The sequence below is a fragment of the Drosophila nasuta genome, chromosome 2R, assembly GCF_023558535.2.
Source record: "Drosophila nasuta strain 15112-1781.00 chromosome 2R, ASM2355853v1, whole genome shotgun sequence".
NCBI classification, from domain to species: Eukaryota; Metazoa; Arthropoda; class Insecta; order Diptera; family Drosophilidae; genus Drosophila; species Drosophila nasuta.
The window spans coordinates 18475173-18490559 of NC_083456.1; the positions used below are offsets into that span (position 1 = coordinate 18475173).

At 41.8% G+C, this 15387-nt stretch overlaps 1 protein-coding gene across 2 annotated transcripts; it reads right to left on the reverse strand.

Moving 5' to 3' along the window:
• Window positions 1–443: 443 nt before the first annotated feature.
• LOC132786251 (transcription factor MafA) lies at window positions 444–2490 on the reverse strand. 2 transcript variants are annotated; one of them, XM_060792739.1, is made up of 2 exons: window positions 2393–2490; window positions 444–2140 (listed from the first exon to the last, which is right to left on the reverse strand). In XM_060792739.1, the coding sequence occupies exons 1-2, from the start codon at window positions 2408–2410 to the stop codon at window positions 701–703; spliced, it is 1458 nt and encodes a 485-aa protein (XP_060648722.1). In that variant the 5' UTR covers window positions 2411–2490; the 3' UTR covers window positions 444–700. The 2 variants fall into 2 exon arrangements, with proteins under 2 accessions (XP_060648722.1, XP_060648721.1); XM_060792738.1 differs by having other exon boundaries at window positions 444–2143.
• Window positions 2491–15387: the final 12897 nt, after the last annotated feature.

Sequence of the window (15387 nt, forward strand, 5' to 3'; positions counted from 1 at the left end):
GGAAACAAAGAAAGGTGTGCTCTTAATTTAATTAGAGTTTGCGTGCCGATAGCTTCAAGGATGTCCTGCTACACAGCTACAAATACGGCACTTCAGCTACAGCGACAACTGTGAATGTAATGGCCTGGAAAGAGGCAGCGTTGTGGCATTTGGCCGTTTGAAAAGTACGGCAGAAGCCTAGATGAATTTCATTTCATTTAACACAATTCCATTCTCTGTGCGCTTAAAGTGAATAAAAATTAAATAAATATACTGCGACAAGGCAGTGGGAGTAGAATGGCAAACGGCAAATGGCAAATGGAATGCCAGACAGTCAGACGTATACGTAATAAATGCAGCGTAAAATCGCAGCTAAAAATATATATATAAAAAAAAAAAACAACAATCCACCGACAAGCGACAACAACAGGCAACTGATGACGACTGCAAATGAGTTAATGCGCCAGTTTATACTTATTTTTGTGTATTCTTGCGAATGTAAATTGTTGTCATGTTAAATGAGTCACAAAATTGGCCGACAACACGAACAACAACTTTTGGCTTAACAAAATGCATTTTAACAACGCAGTCAACGCTGCGTATGCGTAACATAATGTGGTTATAGCTAATTTAATGAACATGCGCGGATTTACATGCTGAAGCGCTATGTAAAAGCGATGCTCTTGCTCCCTTTCTTCCATCTCCTCTTCCTCTCCTTGGATTACCACCAACTCTTGACCTTATGCAGCACGGTTTTGAACACCGGCACCTTGACGGGGAATGGCTTGGGCACCTTGATGGGCACATACTTGACCACATGGTACGGCACATGCTTCGCCACCGGCACCGGGATGTGCTTCTCCACTGGCACTGGGATGATGCGCTCCACCGGCACCTTCAGCTCCTTCTCGATGGGCACCTGCACCTGCTTGGTGATGGGTATGTGAATGGGCACAGGTTTCTTCACGGGAATGATGACGGCATGCGAGACGGGAATTTTGACGGGTTTCTCGACGGGCACATGCTCCTTCTTCACATGCTTGACGGGCACATAGTTAATGATGTCCACATGATGATGCGACTGATGTGAATGCGCCTGGGCGCCATCGTGACCACTCGATTCGGCTAGAAAATTGGCACCATGGTCGCCAGCACCGCCATCGCTATCCACATGGTCCTCGTAGTCACTGCCACCTGATGCCGAGCCCCCAGCTGACGACGAGTAGGAGGCGTGTTCGAGTTGCTGTTGTTGCTGATGCTGCTGCTGTTGCTGATACTGCTGCTCGTCAGCGTGATGCTGGCGATATGACTCGAAGCCGTCAGAGTTCTGATCGTAATGATTCAGATAATTTCCCACCGAGATTTTGTCGTAGGCGTAATGATGTCCCTGCGACTGCTCCACCTGCTGCTGATGCTGATGCTGATGTTGCTGGGCTGCTGCGACGACCGCCTCCTTGTATTGCTGTGCCTCGGAGGGCGTCAACGCGTTGTGCTCAGCGCCGCCAAATGCCGGCAGATAACCGCCTCCACCTCCTCCCGTGGCAACAGCTGGATAATCGTAAATCGTCGGATGGAGACCCGCACTTGAGTGCTGCTGATGCTGTTGCTGCTGGTGATGCTGTTGAATATGGTCCCCAGCATCAATGCCGCCATCGCCATTGCCGCCATCACCGTAATCGTTGGCTGTTGCCGCCACCGCCGCGACAGCCGCATCGTCGTGCTGCTCCTCATAAATTGGTATCTCTTGTTTGGACGAGGACGAGGCCAGCGCCAAGGCTTCGGTATGCGTGGGCGCCACTGAGGCGTAGCCGTTGCTAATGTGTCCCAGGCCCGAGAGATTTGAGAGACCATTAAGCATAGCTTCGAATCCACCTCCGCCGCCGCCGCCGCCCGACGAATTGCTTCTGTAACTGCGACGCTCCTCGGCCTCCTGGCCCCCGCCGCCGATGCCATAGCGATGCAGAGCCAGTGGCTTGTGCAACACGGATGTAGCCTGCTCCTCGGACAGCGGCAGCCAGCGATTATCGTACAGTGCAGTGTTGTAGTTGTTGCCACCTCCTCCACTTGCCGGGCCACGCAACTGTGCTGCTGCTGCCGAAGTCTTCAATGTGCCAGCAATGCATACAATTGCTGCGGTGGCCATAATGAGTGGCATCTGCTGCTGCTGGATGGGGATATCGAAGCAAAGATTAACGCCAAAGAACATGGCAAGCAATTGCACAGAACATAACATAACAGAAACGAAACGAAAAGAAAATGCAAATGCAAATGGAACCAGAAAAGAACTCTCGACTAATGCATTTTTAATAATCGCCAATCGACCAACAATTTCGCATAACAATATTTGCAGTCGTCGTCGTCTCCACTTCTTCCACTTTACATTCTCCCTCTCTCATTTTCTACTCACACTCACCAAATTAATGTTGGCCATTTTGGCTGGGTGTTGTCTCGACTTGTCTCTAAAGATTCCTCACTGGATCCACTGAGCAGCTCTAGATGGCTGGACGCTTGCAATTCAAATGCTTGCAGTTTGTATTTGGCACGCGTTTATATACCACAGTGCATAGGACTACCTGCAGAGTTTTCCCATTTTCCTATTTTGCTAGTCGTCGATTGTTACACAATCTCTCTTAAAGCACTCGCAGACACAAACACAGAGAAGAAAAGCCCCACACTTGTTTTGCTGGCCCCCAAAAAAAAGTGAGTGTCTTGCATTTCGGTGTTGACCTGAACGTGGCATAAAGTACAAACAAGCATTTCTTACTTGATCTCAACTCACTCTCAACTTGGCGTTTGCCTTTCTTTCTTTCCTACACCCATTTCTCGCTGACACTCACTCTCTCGTTCGTTTGCAGTTATGAATTAAGTTATGCGATCAATGCAAATTATACTCGCCAAAAAAAAAGTGCACCAAAGTATTCATAAACCGGCTGCTTGCAAACACCAACAGCAATAGCAACAGCAATAGCAACAGCAACAGCAACATCAACATGGCAAAACAATAAAGTTCAAAGTCATTTCCCATGGCGCGAGCGACGAGGAGCATAAATTGCCAGCGCTGACGACGGCACGCGCCAACAAAAAACTGCAGCAGCCAACTTCATCATGATTGTGTGGCAAGTTAACTTCATTACGGGATTTGATCACGATTTGTCCGACTGCCGTGGCCTTCATAAGCACAAACAAAGTTGAGCTCATTCAGCATCAAACGCAACGCGACGCCGCTCAAAAAGTTGTCCAACAACTGTGTTTAGGCGGACAAAAGCTGTGGGTTTCATTTGGTTGTGCACTGACCAAAGCTGCCTGCTCTGATTTTGCATATACACAACTTTTCATTTCCATAATGTCTGACCAAAAAGGTTAATATTAATTGTTGAATACATTTCTTGTGTGTTTAGTCATTGTTCGGCTGCCAAGACAAAGACTGGGCGAGTCAAAATCAAAAGTAAAAAAAAGTGAAGAGAGTAGAAAAAAAGTGAACGCCTTTTAAGTGCACCTGCAGACATGATGCTGCTGATTATATTTTTCTTGCCAAGCGTAACAGCTCGTTAGTATTTTCAAGTGATTTCCACTTATTTTCTTTGCCACGTCTGTTGCCGTCGCCGTCGCCGTCGCCGTCTCGGCTCCACTTCAGCGACAAGGCGAAGGTAAGGCCAGGTTAGTCGAAGGTAAGGCTAAAAGGAAGTGTACTGATTTGAAAGGAAACAAACATTTCGGTGGCCTTACCTACCTACCCACCTGCTTCTTCTGCTGCTGCCTGCCCGTTGACTGCCTACGATTTTTTTTTTGGTTTTTGCTGTTTTTCTGTTTTATTTTTTATTTCTTATTTCTTTCGACTGGTCGTCACTTTATTTTCTTTTCTTTTCGCTTTGCTTGTTTTTTATGGGCTTGAGGCTGCTGCTGACTTTTATTTTTATCACAATTTACGCTTACTTCATTTCAATTACATTTACAATTACATGATTTCTTTCTCTCGTCGACTTGTGCAATTTCAAATCGCACACAAATTATGCAACTCTCAGGTCAAACTTAGTGCCACAAATACGAATTTAATGGCCTCCAGATTATATACGCCATCTTTTCGAGCTAGTTTCGAATTTCCGCCATGACCCGATTCCGTTATATGACAATTAGGTAAGTCGTGCTCTTGTTCCAATTGATGCTAAGAGTAGACAAAGTTTTATTGTCATAAAAAATTATTAGTTTGAAAACTAGAAATATAAAATTGTGTCGAATTTTAATTGTTATCTAAATTGTCTTGCTATTTATTATATACATAAAATAAAAATAAAAACTATTGGTAGGTTAATACTTCAACTTCAACTTTATTACAGCAATTGTGTGTGGCTTTAATTTAAACAAATCCATTAAGGTGAGTGCACAAAATAGTCACGTTAATAAATCTTAATTAGAATGCCATGAAAAGCGAAAACCAATAGGAGACTCTAATATCATTGGAGATTGCTTTCGGTATTATGCAGTTTTGAACAAAAGCTCAAACAAATGGCACAACCACATATGCAAACAGACACACACACACAGACACGTGGCAACAGAGTTATGGCAAATACCTATAGAAATTGATGTGAATATACTATGTTGTTAGTACATACGATATATATGAAATAAAACGCTTTATAGCTGGTATTTTGCCTTTGAGCCGTTTCAAAACTGTATGCAATATTTTGTCGCCCGTATTTTTGTTCAATGTCGAATAGTATATTGCAAATGTATTTGAATAAAAGCTATCAGAGTGTGCGAGTGAGAGAGAGAGAGAGGGAGAGAGAGAGTGTCAAATACCTTTGGCAAAAGGAATTTGCATTTGTTTTTATGCATGGATATTTTGCTATTGTTTATTGTAAATGCTGCAAAGCAATTGTAAATTTGTACGCCAGAGAAAAGACAAAGCACAGCCCACAAAACAAGCAAAAACTAAATAAAAGAAACGAAAACACAAACGCATACACATTAACAAAAAGAAAAATATGAAGGAAATAAAGGCTAGCCCATTTTTTGTACAATATTCATATGCAATAAGTCTGACGTACAGCGGGGCGTATACGTAACACGAATTAGCTGTGTCGGCTTCTGGGAGCACTCAAGGGTTGGCAGCTCAACTAAATGCGGCATTTTGTTAACTACGCATTATATGTGAAGTGCCATAATAAGCAGTAACTGCCAGCTCAACTTGCCGCATTAACAGCGGTGGCAAGAACAGAGGGAGAAGCAGAGGGGGGAGGAAATGTGTGTGATAGGGTCAAGGGAATAAGCGCGCACTACATACTTTTTTAATTTCACACATTTAGCGTGCTTCGACCTGGCGACACAATAAGTCCAACAGTCAGTCAGTCAGTCAGTTTACGTGTAGTTTGGGGTTGTCCTTTTCCTTTTTTAGTTGAAGCGACTAGCTAATTAAGATAAGTGTGTCTGATTTTCATATTAATTGCACACAAGCGAAACCATTGCGTTGCTCTTATCTCAACTGTATGTCGCAAAGCAAAGCGTCAAACGTTGCCTGGTGACCAACCTGTGTCTGTATGTGTGTGTGAGTGTAAAACTCAACTAGTGTGTGTGTGTGTGTGACTTGCGAGCAAGCTTCTGAAACGGACGTGGCTTACATGAGCATGTGTTTTTAAGCCTCGTTGGGCACAAAACAATTAATTTTGTGCCACGCCCACGCAGCACACTCCTTCACACACACACACACACACACACATAGAGTCACACACGATTCAGCCTCCTGTAAAATGTGAAACATAAAAGCGCAGCAGCAACTACAACCGGAAACGGAAGCGCACAACTCTTTGCGCGAATTAATCACACAACAAGCACAGCAACAACATCGACTACAACTACACTCCTGCCCAAAATTATACGACACCTCTAAATTTTTTGTTTCGGCGCTCGTAGCAGAATGCGAAAACGAAAACGATCAAAACAAAGTATGAAGACTAATAGCACAAAGCGTAATGCACAAAATGTGCTATTCTTATCTCTGTTTGGATCTCTCTTTTTCAAGTAACGGTAAAAAAAGCACACACGCTTCAATTTTAGCTACGCTGCACATGTATCAAAACTATACGACACATTTCGATTTTTGCTGCTGGCGCGAAAGATTTGGTGCGAATTTGTTTTTTTTTAAGTTCTGTTAAACATTTGATTAGTTTTCAATAAAATGCCGCGTGGTTGCTTATTAAGCGAAGAAGAAAAGGGAAGAATTAAAGCTTACAACGATGCCGGATTCAATATTAGCAAAATATCGCGGATAATGGGTCGAACACGCTGTGTTATCACTAAATTTTTAAGCGATTCGGATGGATATGGTGTTAAACGTAGCTCCGGCAGAAAACCCAAGCTGTCCGATCGTGATAAACGACGGATATTAAAAAAAGCAAGCAATTCTTTTCTATCATGCGCCTCTCTTGCTGCGTCTTGCAGTCATCCTGTGTCTCGGATGACTGTCTGGCGAACGTTGCAAGCCTCGGAATTTATTGTAAGGGGAGTTTTAAAAAAGGCTCCATTCCTAAAACCCCAACACAAAGAAGCACGCCTTCAGTTTGCTGAAAAAAATTTGGAAACCAACTGGGCCTCGGTATGGAATTTCAACTTCATTTTGTTTATACAAATTTAATCAATATTTCTCACTTAGATCATTTTTCTGATGAGAAAAATTTAATCTGGATGGCCCAGATGGGTTTCGTCATTATTGGCGAGATTTGCGTAAGGATCCCCTCATGTTTTCAAAGCGCAATTTCGGAGGTGGATCCGCAATGGTTTGGGGAGCCTTCCATGCGTCTGGAACGCTCAATCTGTGCTTTACAAGCTCTCGCATGAACAGCACAGAATACAAAAAAAGTATTAGAGGATCGTCTTCTACCATTTTTGAACCAAAATGAGGAGAAAAATTATGTTTTTATGCAGGATAATGCATCAATACATAAAAGCAAAGAAACGCAAAGGTTTTTAAACGACCATTCCGTAAATGTTTTAGATTGGCCAGCTTGCTCTCCTGACCTTAATCCTATAGAGAACATATGGGGTATCCTAGCCAGGCGAGTTTACGCCAACAACACTAAATTTGACACCGTCAATAGTCTCAAACGGGAAATTTTGGCACAATGGTCTCTCCTAGACCAAAATATACTAAAAACTTTAATAAAATCAATGACTAAAAGAATGTTTGAGGTTGGAAAAGCTCAAGGAGGTGTTATTAACTATTAATCTTTCATAAATAATTACAAATAAAATAAAATATTCATTGTAGCTATAAATATTGAAATGTGTCGTATAGTTTTGATACACTTGCAGCGTAGCTAAAATTAAAGCGTGTGTGCTTTTTTTACCGTTACTTGAAAACGGGAGATGCAAACAAAGTCAAAAATATCTCATTTTGTGGATTACTCTTTGTGCTATCATTCCTCATACTTTGTTTTGATAGTTTTCGTTTTCGCATTCTGCTACGAGCGCCGAAACAAAAAAATTTAGAGGTGTCGTATAATTTTGGGCAGGAGTGTACAACGACAACTACAACTACAACAACAACAACAACAACAACAGGAGCAACTACAACAACAGTGTGGTCACGCATAAAGCGTTTGCCTGGACAACGTCAGCGACTCACATTACATGCATTACTTTAGAGTTCGCCACAAGGAGCTGTATAACTCTGTCTCCCTCTCTCTCTCTCTCTCTGTTGCTCTCTCTCTACCGTTGAACACTTTGCCCTAGCTCATTAATATGCGTACCTTCCCCTTGCTGCACTCCTACGAAAGTAGTGCTTGCCCCAACGGGGCTTGCGTGACGCCATGCTGTAGAGTCAGGGCGCAATTTTGATGTCCTGTTCCTTTGGGGGAGACCAAGCACCTCCTTCTCCTCCTTCTCCTCCTTATCCCTATGCCTATTTTGAGGAGCACACACCATACACATATACTACACTACATGCATATGTATTTGTCAAACATTTTACGTTTTATTGTTTTTAAAACGCGGACGTGGCTGGGCACTTCTGTTCTCCAGCTGTTGGTTTGTTGCCTGCTGGCATCCAAGTGAATTTAACGACCAGCCTCGCTTTATAATGCAAATTAAATAAACATGATTTTATATGATTTCGTTTTTTCGGGGAGGCGACGCTGCACTACACTGTGAGTTGAGTCCGCGCCATGAAACGAGTCCTGCCTTATTCTGCCGTGCAAGCGAGCGGTGTCAGTTTTATGGGTCGTCAGCCATTTGCCGAATGCGACATCTGCAACGCCTTCGAGTGTAATTTAATTGAATAATTAACCTTTTTATTGCTGCTGCGTGCTCTCTCTTCCTCTCTCTCTGTCGCTCAGTATTTGTATGAATATGCAAAACGTGTCATTTTAATTTACGAGCATGATGTTTATGTAACCGCGACCACAACAGATAATAAACACGCGCAATATTAAGTATACGCTCGATGTGCGAGTACCTTGTGCGTTTCTTTTGCGATGTCTCATTCTTTTTGCCTGCCTAGCAGCAACATTGCAGCAACAATGTCTTTTCGAGTGTATAAACATTTTCTTCATTTTATACTCAATTTAAAATAATGCAATATTTCAGAGTTTGTGACTCGAAAACTCGAACTCGAAAGTATTTATATTATTTAATTTATAAACTGCTTATGAACGTCATTGAGTTGGGAAATGAAAAAAACCTCGCCGTCTCTCTCTCTCTCTTTCTCTTTCTCTGTACCTAATGGACTTGTGCACTGTGTTTCATTTTGCAGCCGATCAAAGCGTTTAACTTAAGCGGATTGCTACGCAGTTGTGTGTTTGTCTTGTATTTGCCTCGCTGGCGTCGTACTCTGACCTGCCTTCCAGGAACTGTCGATTGATGTAAAATGCATGTGACCGCCTCTGGCGTAGCCCCCGCTTTTTTTTTGTCCCACAGTCTGGGGGCTACAAAATGCAATTGTCTTTTTTATACCGCGCAACTGTTAAATGAGCAAAATGGTAGGCAGCATTTTGTTTGTGTTTCGTGTGTGTGGGAGAGAAAGCTAAGCAATTTGTAATACGCTTCGTAATTGAAAAAGGCAATTAGAAATTGCGAGGGGAAGCCATTTATAAAATGAAGAATTAACAACACAGATTGTCTATTAACCGACAACTCTTTTCTTTTTTTAGAGAATGACAAAATAAGGAAAAGAGAAAATAATGCTCTTAATAAACACAAAAGGTATCTGATAGTCGTGCTCAACCGAGTGCAACTTGTTATGTCTCTGTTTGCAGACCGGGCCCAAGTCATTTATGGTCATTTAGAAAACAAGGCATAAATTATCAATTGCTGTGTAGCGCATTAAATATTGAAAATCTTAACTTTGCAGTCACTTAAAGTACGCACACAGAGAAACGGAATCGATTGTCTGGGCAAGCACAAGTTCACCATCGATGGTATCCTAGCAAAAGTAAGCAAGTCGTCAGCTGGCAAATGATCAGAGTGCAAAAGGCGAACAAAAAACAAGTAAGAAAGCTACAGTCGAGTGTACTCGACTGTGAGATACCCGCTACCCATTTTGAATATATGTGGTATATCGATATAATACCGCATTTAAAACCAGATATACCAGATTGTCAACCAAAGCAACTGAGACCCCTAGTAAGTAGGCGTTTTTGCCCATACAAAAGTATTTCTTTAATAACTTCGACAATTTTTATCTGATCGCAACCAAATTTTCAGGAATCAACTACTATAGTAATTATTATATATACCAAAATTCGCAACTTTAGTTTTAAAATTACGCTTGTTATTCGATTTTTTTTGATTTGCGGGGGCGGGAGGGGGCGTGGCAAAAATTTGAAACAAACTTGATCTGCGTGCAAACATAACAAATGCTGTCAAAAAAAATTATAGCTCTATCTCTTATAGTCTCTGAGATCCAGTGTTTCATACGGACGGACGGACAGACGGACAGACACACAGACGGACAGACGGACATGGCTATATCGTCTCGGCTGTTGACGCTGATCAAGAATATATATATATTTTATAGGGTCGGAGATGCCTCCTTCTACCTGTTACATACATTTCCTGCCGGCACAAAATTATAATACCCTTCTACCCTATGGGTAGCGGGTATAAAAAACACACACTAGAAATGCGTCGGGTAGAAACTTTGAAACATCCCCTTCAATGGGAGCTTAGCAAAGTTCAAATATTGCTGCAGTCGTTGTAGGAGGCATTAGAGCAGTTAGCGTCTCCACTCGGCGAATGGACAGTGGAATGTGGAATGTGGCATGTGGCATGGTTAAGCTTTATTTAAGCATTCTATGTACATTTTTTATGGCTATATTGTGCGTATTTTTGGCACAATGTTTGGTAATATCTATAAACGTAATTGGATGTGTGGCTGACTTTCGCTTCACGCTTCTCGCTGAAACTTTTTCGAGTGCGGCAACACGCCACAAGACTCCAATTGCATTTCGAAAAAGAAGAGGGCAGTAGGATTCTCGAGTGCTAAGCACACATTTGGGTAGGACTGGGCAGAGGGGGAGGGGGGAGTGCGGAAATTGGCAACAATTGTAACGCGCCACAAAATGGCAGCCATAAAAAGTTTTATGAAAATTTCTAAACGCCATCACCGCTCCCCCATCTCCACAACATATGTGCGAGTGTGTGAGCGTGTGTGCCTGTGTGTGCCATTGGGCCATCAATTTGCCAATTACTCGACTTGACGTTGAATGCATGTAATATGCCAACAGGCAGGGCATACCAATGGATTGAAGCGAATACGCTGAGAGGGGTGAAATGATAACAAGCCACCCAAGGAGGTGGAGGAGGAGGAGGAGGAGGAGGAGGACTAGGGGCACATTTCAAGTGCCTTTAAATTGTTTCTTTTATTTGCCAAGTGTCGGTGCGCTGCTAAGCGGCATCAAGTGCCAGCTTGTCTCTGTCTCTCCACGAACACCGCCCACCGCCCACCGCCCACTTGTAATTCCTTTTCCACTATTGGCCGTCGCTCTTTGATTTGCTGTTGCTGCTCCTTCTAATTGCCATAATGCCACCAGCTTGCTTGGTTTTCCGCTTTCAACTTTGGCTACATGTCAACTTGGTCAGATGGCTTCCGTCTTTGGGTAAATGCAACAGCTGCAGCTGCCACTGTTGCTTCTAAGTTTACAAATGCCCCCCAAACTGCGGTTGCCATACACTGGCAAAAATGTGGAGAGTCGTAGGCTGGAGAAGTCTCAATGATGATCATTGCTAAAACGACAAGAAAACTAAATTTAAAATTGGCATTTGTGGTTTATGTACCATGAGGGCCAGATATAAAATTTCAAAAATGTCATTAAAGAAAAGAATTTTTTTTATTATTATTATTTATTTAAAAACAATCAAATCAAATGGATTTAAAACATATGGATTTAAAACAAAATTCGTATCTCAAAGAATCCAAAATAACCAAGAGTCCTCTTTTTACTGCTTGTACTGCTTATTTTGCATGAACTGCTTGCTTTACTCGAATTTTCACTGCTTTGTTCTTTAGCACAGGGTGTTTCTGGTCAAATTTACTGCTTTTTTGATCTACAGCATGGCGTTAAGCGCAACTCAAATTTTCTGCAAGTGGTAAGAAACATTGACAATTGCAACGCGGAAATTCGAGCACTAAGTCTTTTGTCAGCTGCAAAACTTTTAGGAAACACAACTTGCATTAATTCCTTAAAATAGTTCAATACGAGTTTAACGTTGATTATAAAAAGTATGCACCAAAAATGCGCAAGCATTAATGACAACATTGGCTTGACCATAAACTAGACTTCGATATGGTCTTGAAACACCTGAATTTGCGATGCTTTTGTAGGGTGCAGCGCAACTACTACGAGTATTTTGCACTTAGCCGCAGTTGAAGCATAAAATTGATTTTTAATTGAAAATTGTTTGCATATTTTGTGGTAGCGGAACTCAGCACGCCTTGCCCTCCAACGCTTCCCACTTACCAAACGTAACTCAAGTGTGTGTGCATGTGTGTGTGTGTGTGTGTGTGTGTGTGTGTGTGGAGGCAGCCAAAAAGTGAAGCTTAATAAATTCCCGAAGCATGCGAGCGAGTAACAGCATAAAGAAGAGCTTTTGCGATATTTGCAAGAGTTGTTCATGTTCAGGTTCTTTAGTCAAACATTCAAATTGAACAATGCACCTGCAAACAAAAAATAACACTAACAATAACAATAACAAAACATAAGCAATAACAAACTCTCTGCAACCGGCCAAAACAGCCAACGGGCCAGCATATTGAACTAGGTCAGTCCAAGTCGAGGCATTACGCTGCGCGATATTCGCCGCAGCTTGTCGGAAGCAACGAAATAAAAATGAAACCCCTTCGAGCCATGCCTTGGGTGTGGAGCATGCGCTGCTGCTGTTGCTGTTGTTGTTGCTGGTGCTGGTGCAAGGCGCCATCGAAGGTTGTCCCTGCGGCAAATTCATGTTGCTGCTGCTGCAGGCAATTCGCTTGAATTCGCCCCTCAAAGGCGATTACGATGTTGCTGTCGTAGTTGTGTCTGATTGTTTACTGCAATTTCCCTTTTGAATATCAATTGCATTTTATTATATGAGCTGTTGTTGCTTTCTTTTCGAGTCTTTTCTTCTTTTTACTTTGTTTTTTTGTTTTCTTTTCCGCTGAAGCAGCCGCATCGCGTGTCTTACGGGCCAAAAACAGTAGTTGCCGCTTGCCACAGCCAAAGTTGAGACAACAAAACGGGCAACAAAACAGCGACAACAATAGCAACAACAATTGGAAGTTTTCTTGCCATTTGGCTTTGTGTCGTGTCGTGTCCTGACATTGCCAAAAAACCACAAAAAAAGCTCCATGCAACATGCCTGTCGTCCGTCCTCCGTCCTCTGTCCTCCTGTTCTCTGTCCCTCCACCTCAATGTCTCCGTGTGCTTGTCTCCAGTCATAAACAGCGCTGCCTGCCGCCTTTTGTGGGGCATGTGCATGTAATTATTTTTTGCAAAAATATTTCAATGCAAATATGAATTCAACTCGAAATATTGTAGGCCGCGCCATGTGCATACTTTATGCACTTTTCCTTTTTATTTGACAGCCCAATGTATGTGACCGAGTTCTCTTTTTCCACAATTTTTTGAGTTTTTGTGTTTTTTGTGTTTTTTCGGTCGCTTGTCTTGGCTCGATTGGCGCGACGAGTTTCCTTTAAGGGTAACAGTTATATTTCCGCAAATTAAACACACACAGTTTTTAATTACATTTGCCAAATGCCACAACAATAAAACAACAATTTCATATGCAAATTGATGTCGGGAACTCACGAGCCAAAAATGAGCAAACTTAATGGCCAACAAATTCGAATTGGAAAGGCACAAAAACCAAAAACCGTTAACGAAATCAACTGAAACGGGAGCAGTGTTCAACAGAACAGCGGAAAAGAGAAAACTGAATTTGCTGAGCTAAATATTTACTTTTGAGAAGGCGAAAGGCTTAATGCCGCCAACTCCCTACAAATGTTCCTCCTCTTCCTTGTCTTGCAACGAGCTGAGAGTTGGCTTCAGCAAATGATAATTATCAGACGCAAGCAGTACGGTATAATCACACACACACACTAATACACATACACGTGCTCTCATATAAATATTTGAGAATATTTCTACGTAATTATACCCTGCAATTTGTGCTGAAGCAGCCTTCCAAACTCTACCCACTAGAGTACTTAACGTTTTATAGGGTATGCAAGAGTCCAGCACACTCAACTGCAGCATTCATAATTGTTTTATTTTCCAATTTGAAGGGAAATGTGGTAGGAAAAGCTAAGAAAATGCCGACTGTGAGATGGGAGAGTTGGAGAATCGAGGAAAATTTTCGCGCCCTCTGCAACTTTTGCGTTTACATTATTTTATTTAATTAGGTAAATGTATGCAAACGCACACACACAGACTCACACACACATACTCATATACACTCGCACTTTCAGTGAAATGTGTGTAATGCGTGGGAGAAAGTGGCACAACACATGTTGTTGCAATTACAACAAAGTTTAATAAAGCTGCCTGCCTACAGTGCTTGTAATTGTGCATATGCCTCAGTCCCAGTCTGCCTTTTCCTCTGCCTCTTCCTCTACCTTTTCCTCTGCCTCTTCCTCTGCCTCTGCCACAGCCTCGGTTAATGTGTATGCCATAGAGCGAGAGGCACGGGGTGTATTAATTGTTCGCAGTAAAACTTTCAAGGCATTCATTTTAAAAAATTATAAACTTTACTCAAGCACATGTGTGCTTTAGAGCTCCAAAAATGTATACCAAAATGTTAAAAGCTAGCAAAATAGGAAATCTCGACAATGAGATATCGACACAATAATATTTTCAGAGAATTTACCGATTATTATTTCTGATTTGTTTAAGTTGCCCAGTTAGGTAACAGTGCACCTATCTTTGTTACCATTTCGTTATTATTTCAAATCAAAAAGAAAAACAAAAAAAAAGCGAATTTACTTCTTATTGCTATTTACTACTGATGAATTGCGGAAGGCTTTCGGAAGAGTCGCAGGAGACTATCCTTGAAGGCTTGCGGAAGGCTCACGAGAGAATCGCGGAAGAGTCGCAGAAGAATCGAGAAAAAAATCACGGAAGAGTCGCAGAAGAATGGCAAGAGTCGCGGTAGAATCGTTGCAAACTCGCGGTAGAGTCTCAAAAGAAAGAATCGCGAAGAATCGTGAAGGAGAAGGATCATGCAATTGTGGCTGTGGATGTTCAATTAAGTCCGAGAAAATGATTTTAAAAAAGTTAATATTTTGCAGCATACTTTTACTGCGACTCTTCAATTTTTGCATTTCGCCTTGTGGCTGATTTATGTTCGCCTAGTATTTCATTTGGCCCAACTAGCTTTTACAAGAGATCTTCGATCTTGTTGCGGATTTGCGGCCACCAAATTTTTGAACATAAATATATTAAAGCATACGTTTAGGCTGCAAATTAATGCAAGTAATATTCCATATAAAAATTATAAATGCGTATTTCTCAGCCATATCCTATTGCATTTTCAAAGGACATGTATTGCAAGGATCATAAGGACCAACTCTATCGATTGGCTTCTAATAATTGTACATATTTTTCAGTTCCGTTGCCCAAATGAAAAATACGTATGTACATTCGAAATTGGGATAATAGCTCGAGAACTCGGACACTCGGGATCAAATTTGGCAGTATAAAAGTCCTCACGAGTACGTTTCGATTGGCACAGGACTCGCAAGGATCAAAAATTATATGACCGAGATATACGCCCATTTCTGTTTACATTTTATCACAAATCCAGTAGGGATTTTGGTTCTTTTCAGTGCAGCAATCAGTTTGCTATTGTAAGAAAAATTCTTATGCCAAAAGACATCTCGATCGGAATTCAAATGGCCGAAATACAGGACACTTTTTGAATCGAAGTCTATTTGTAAATGAT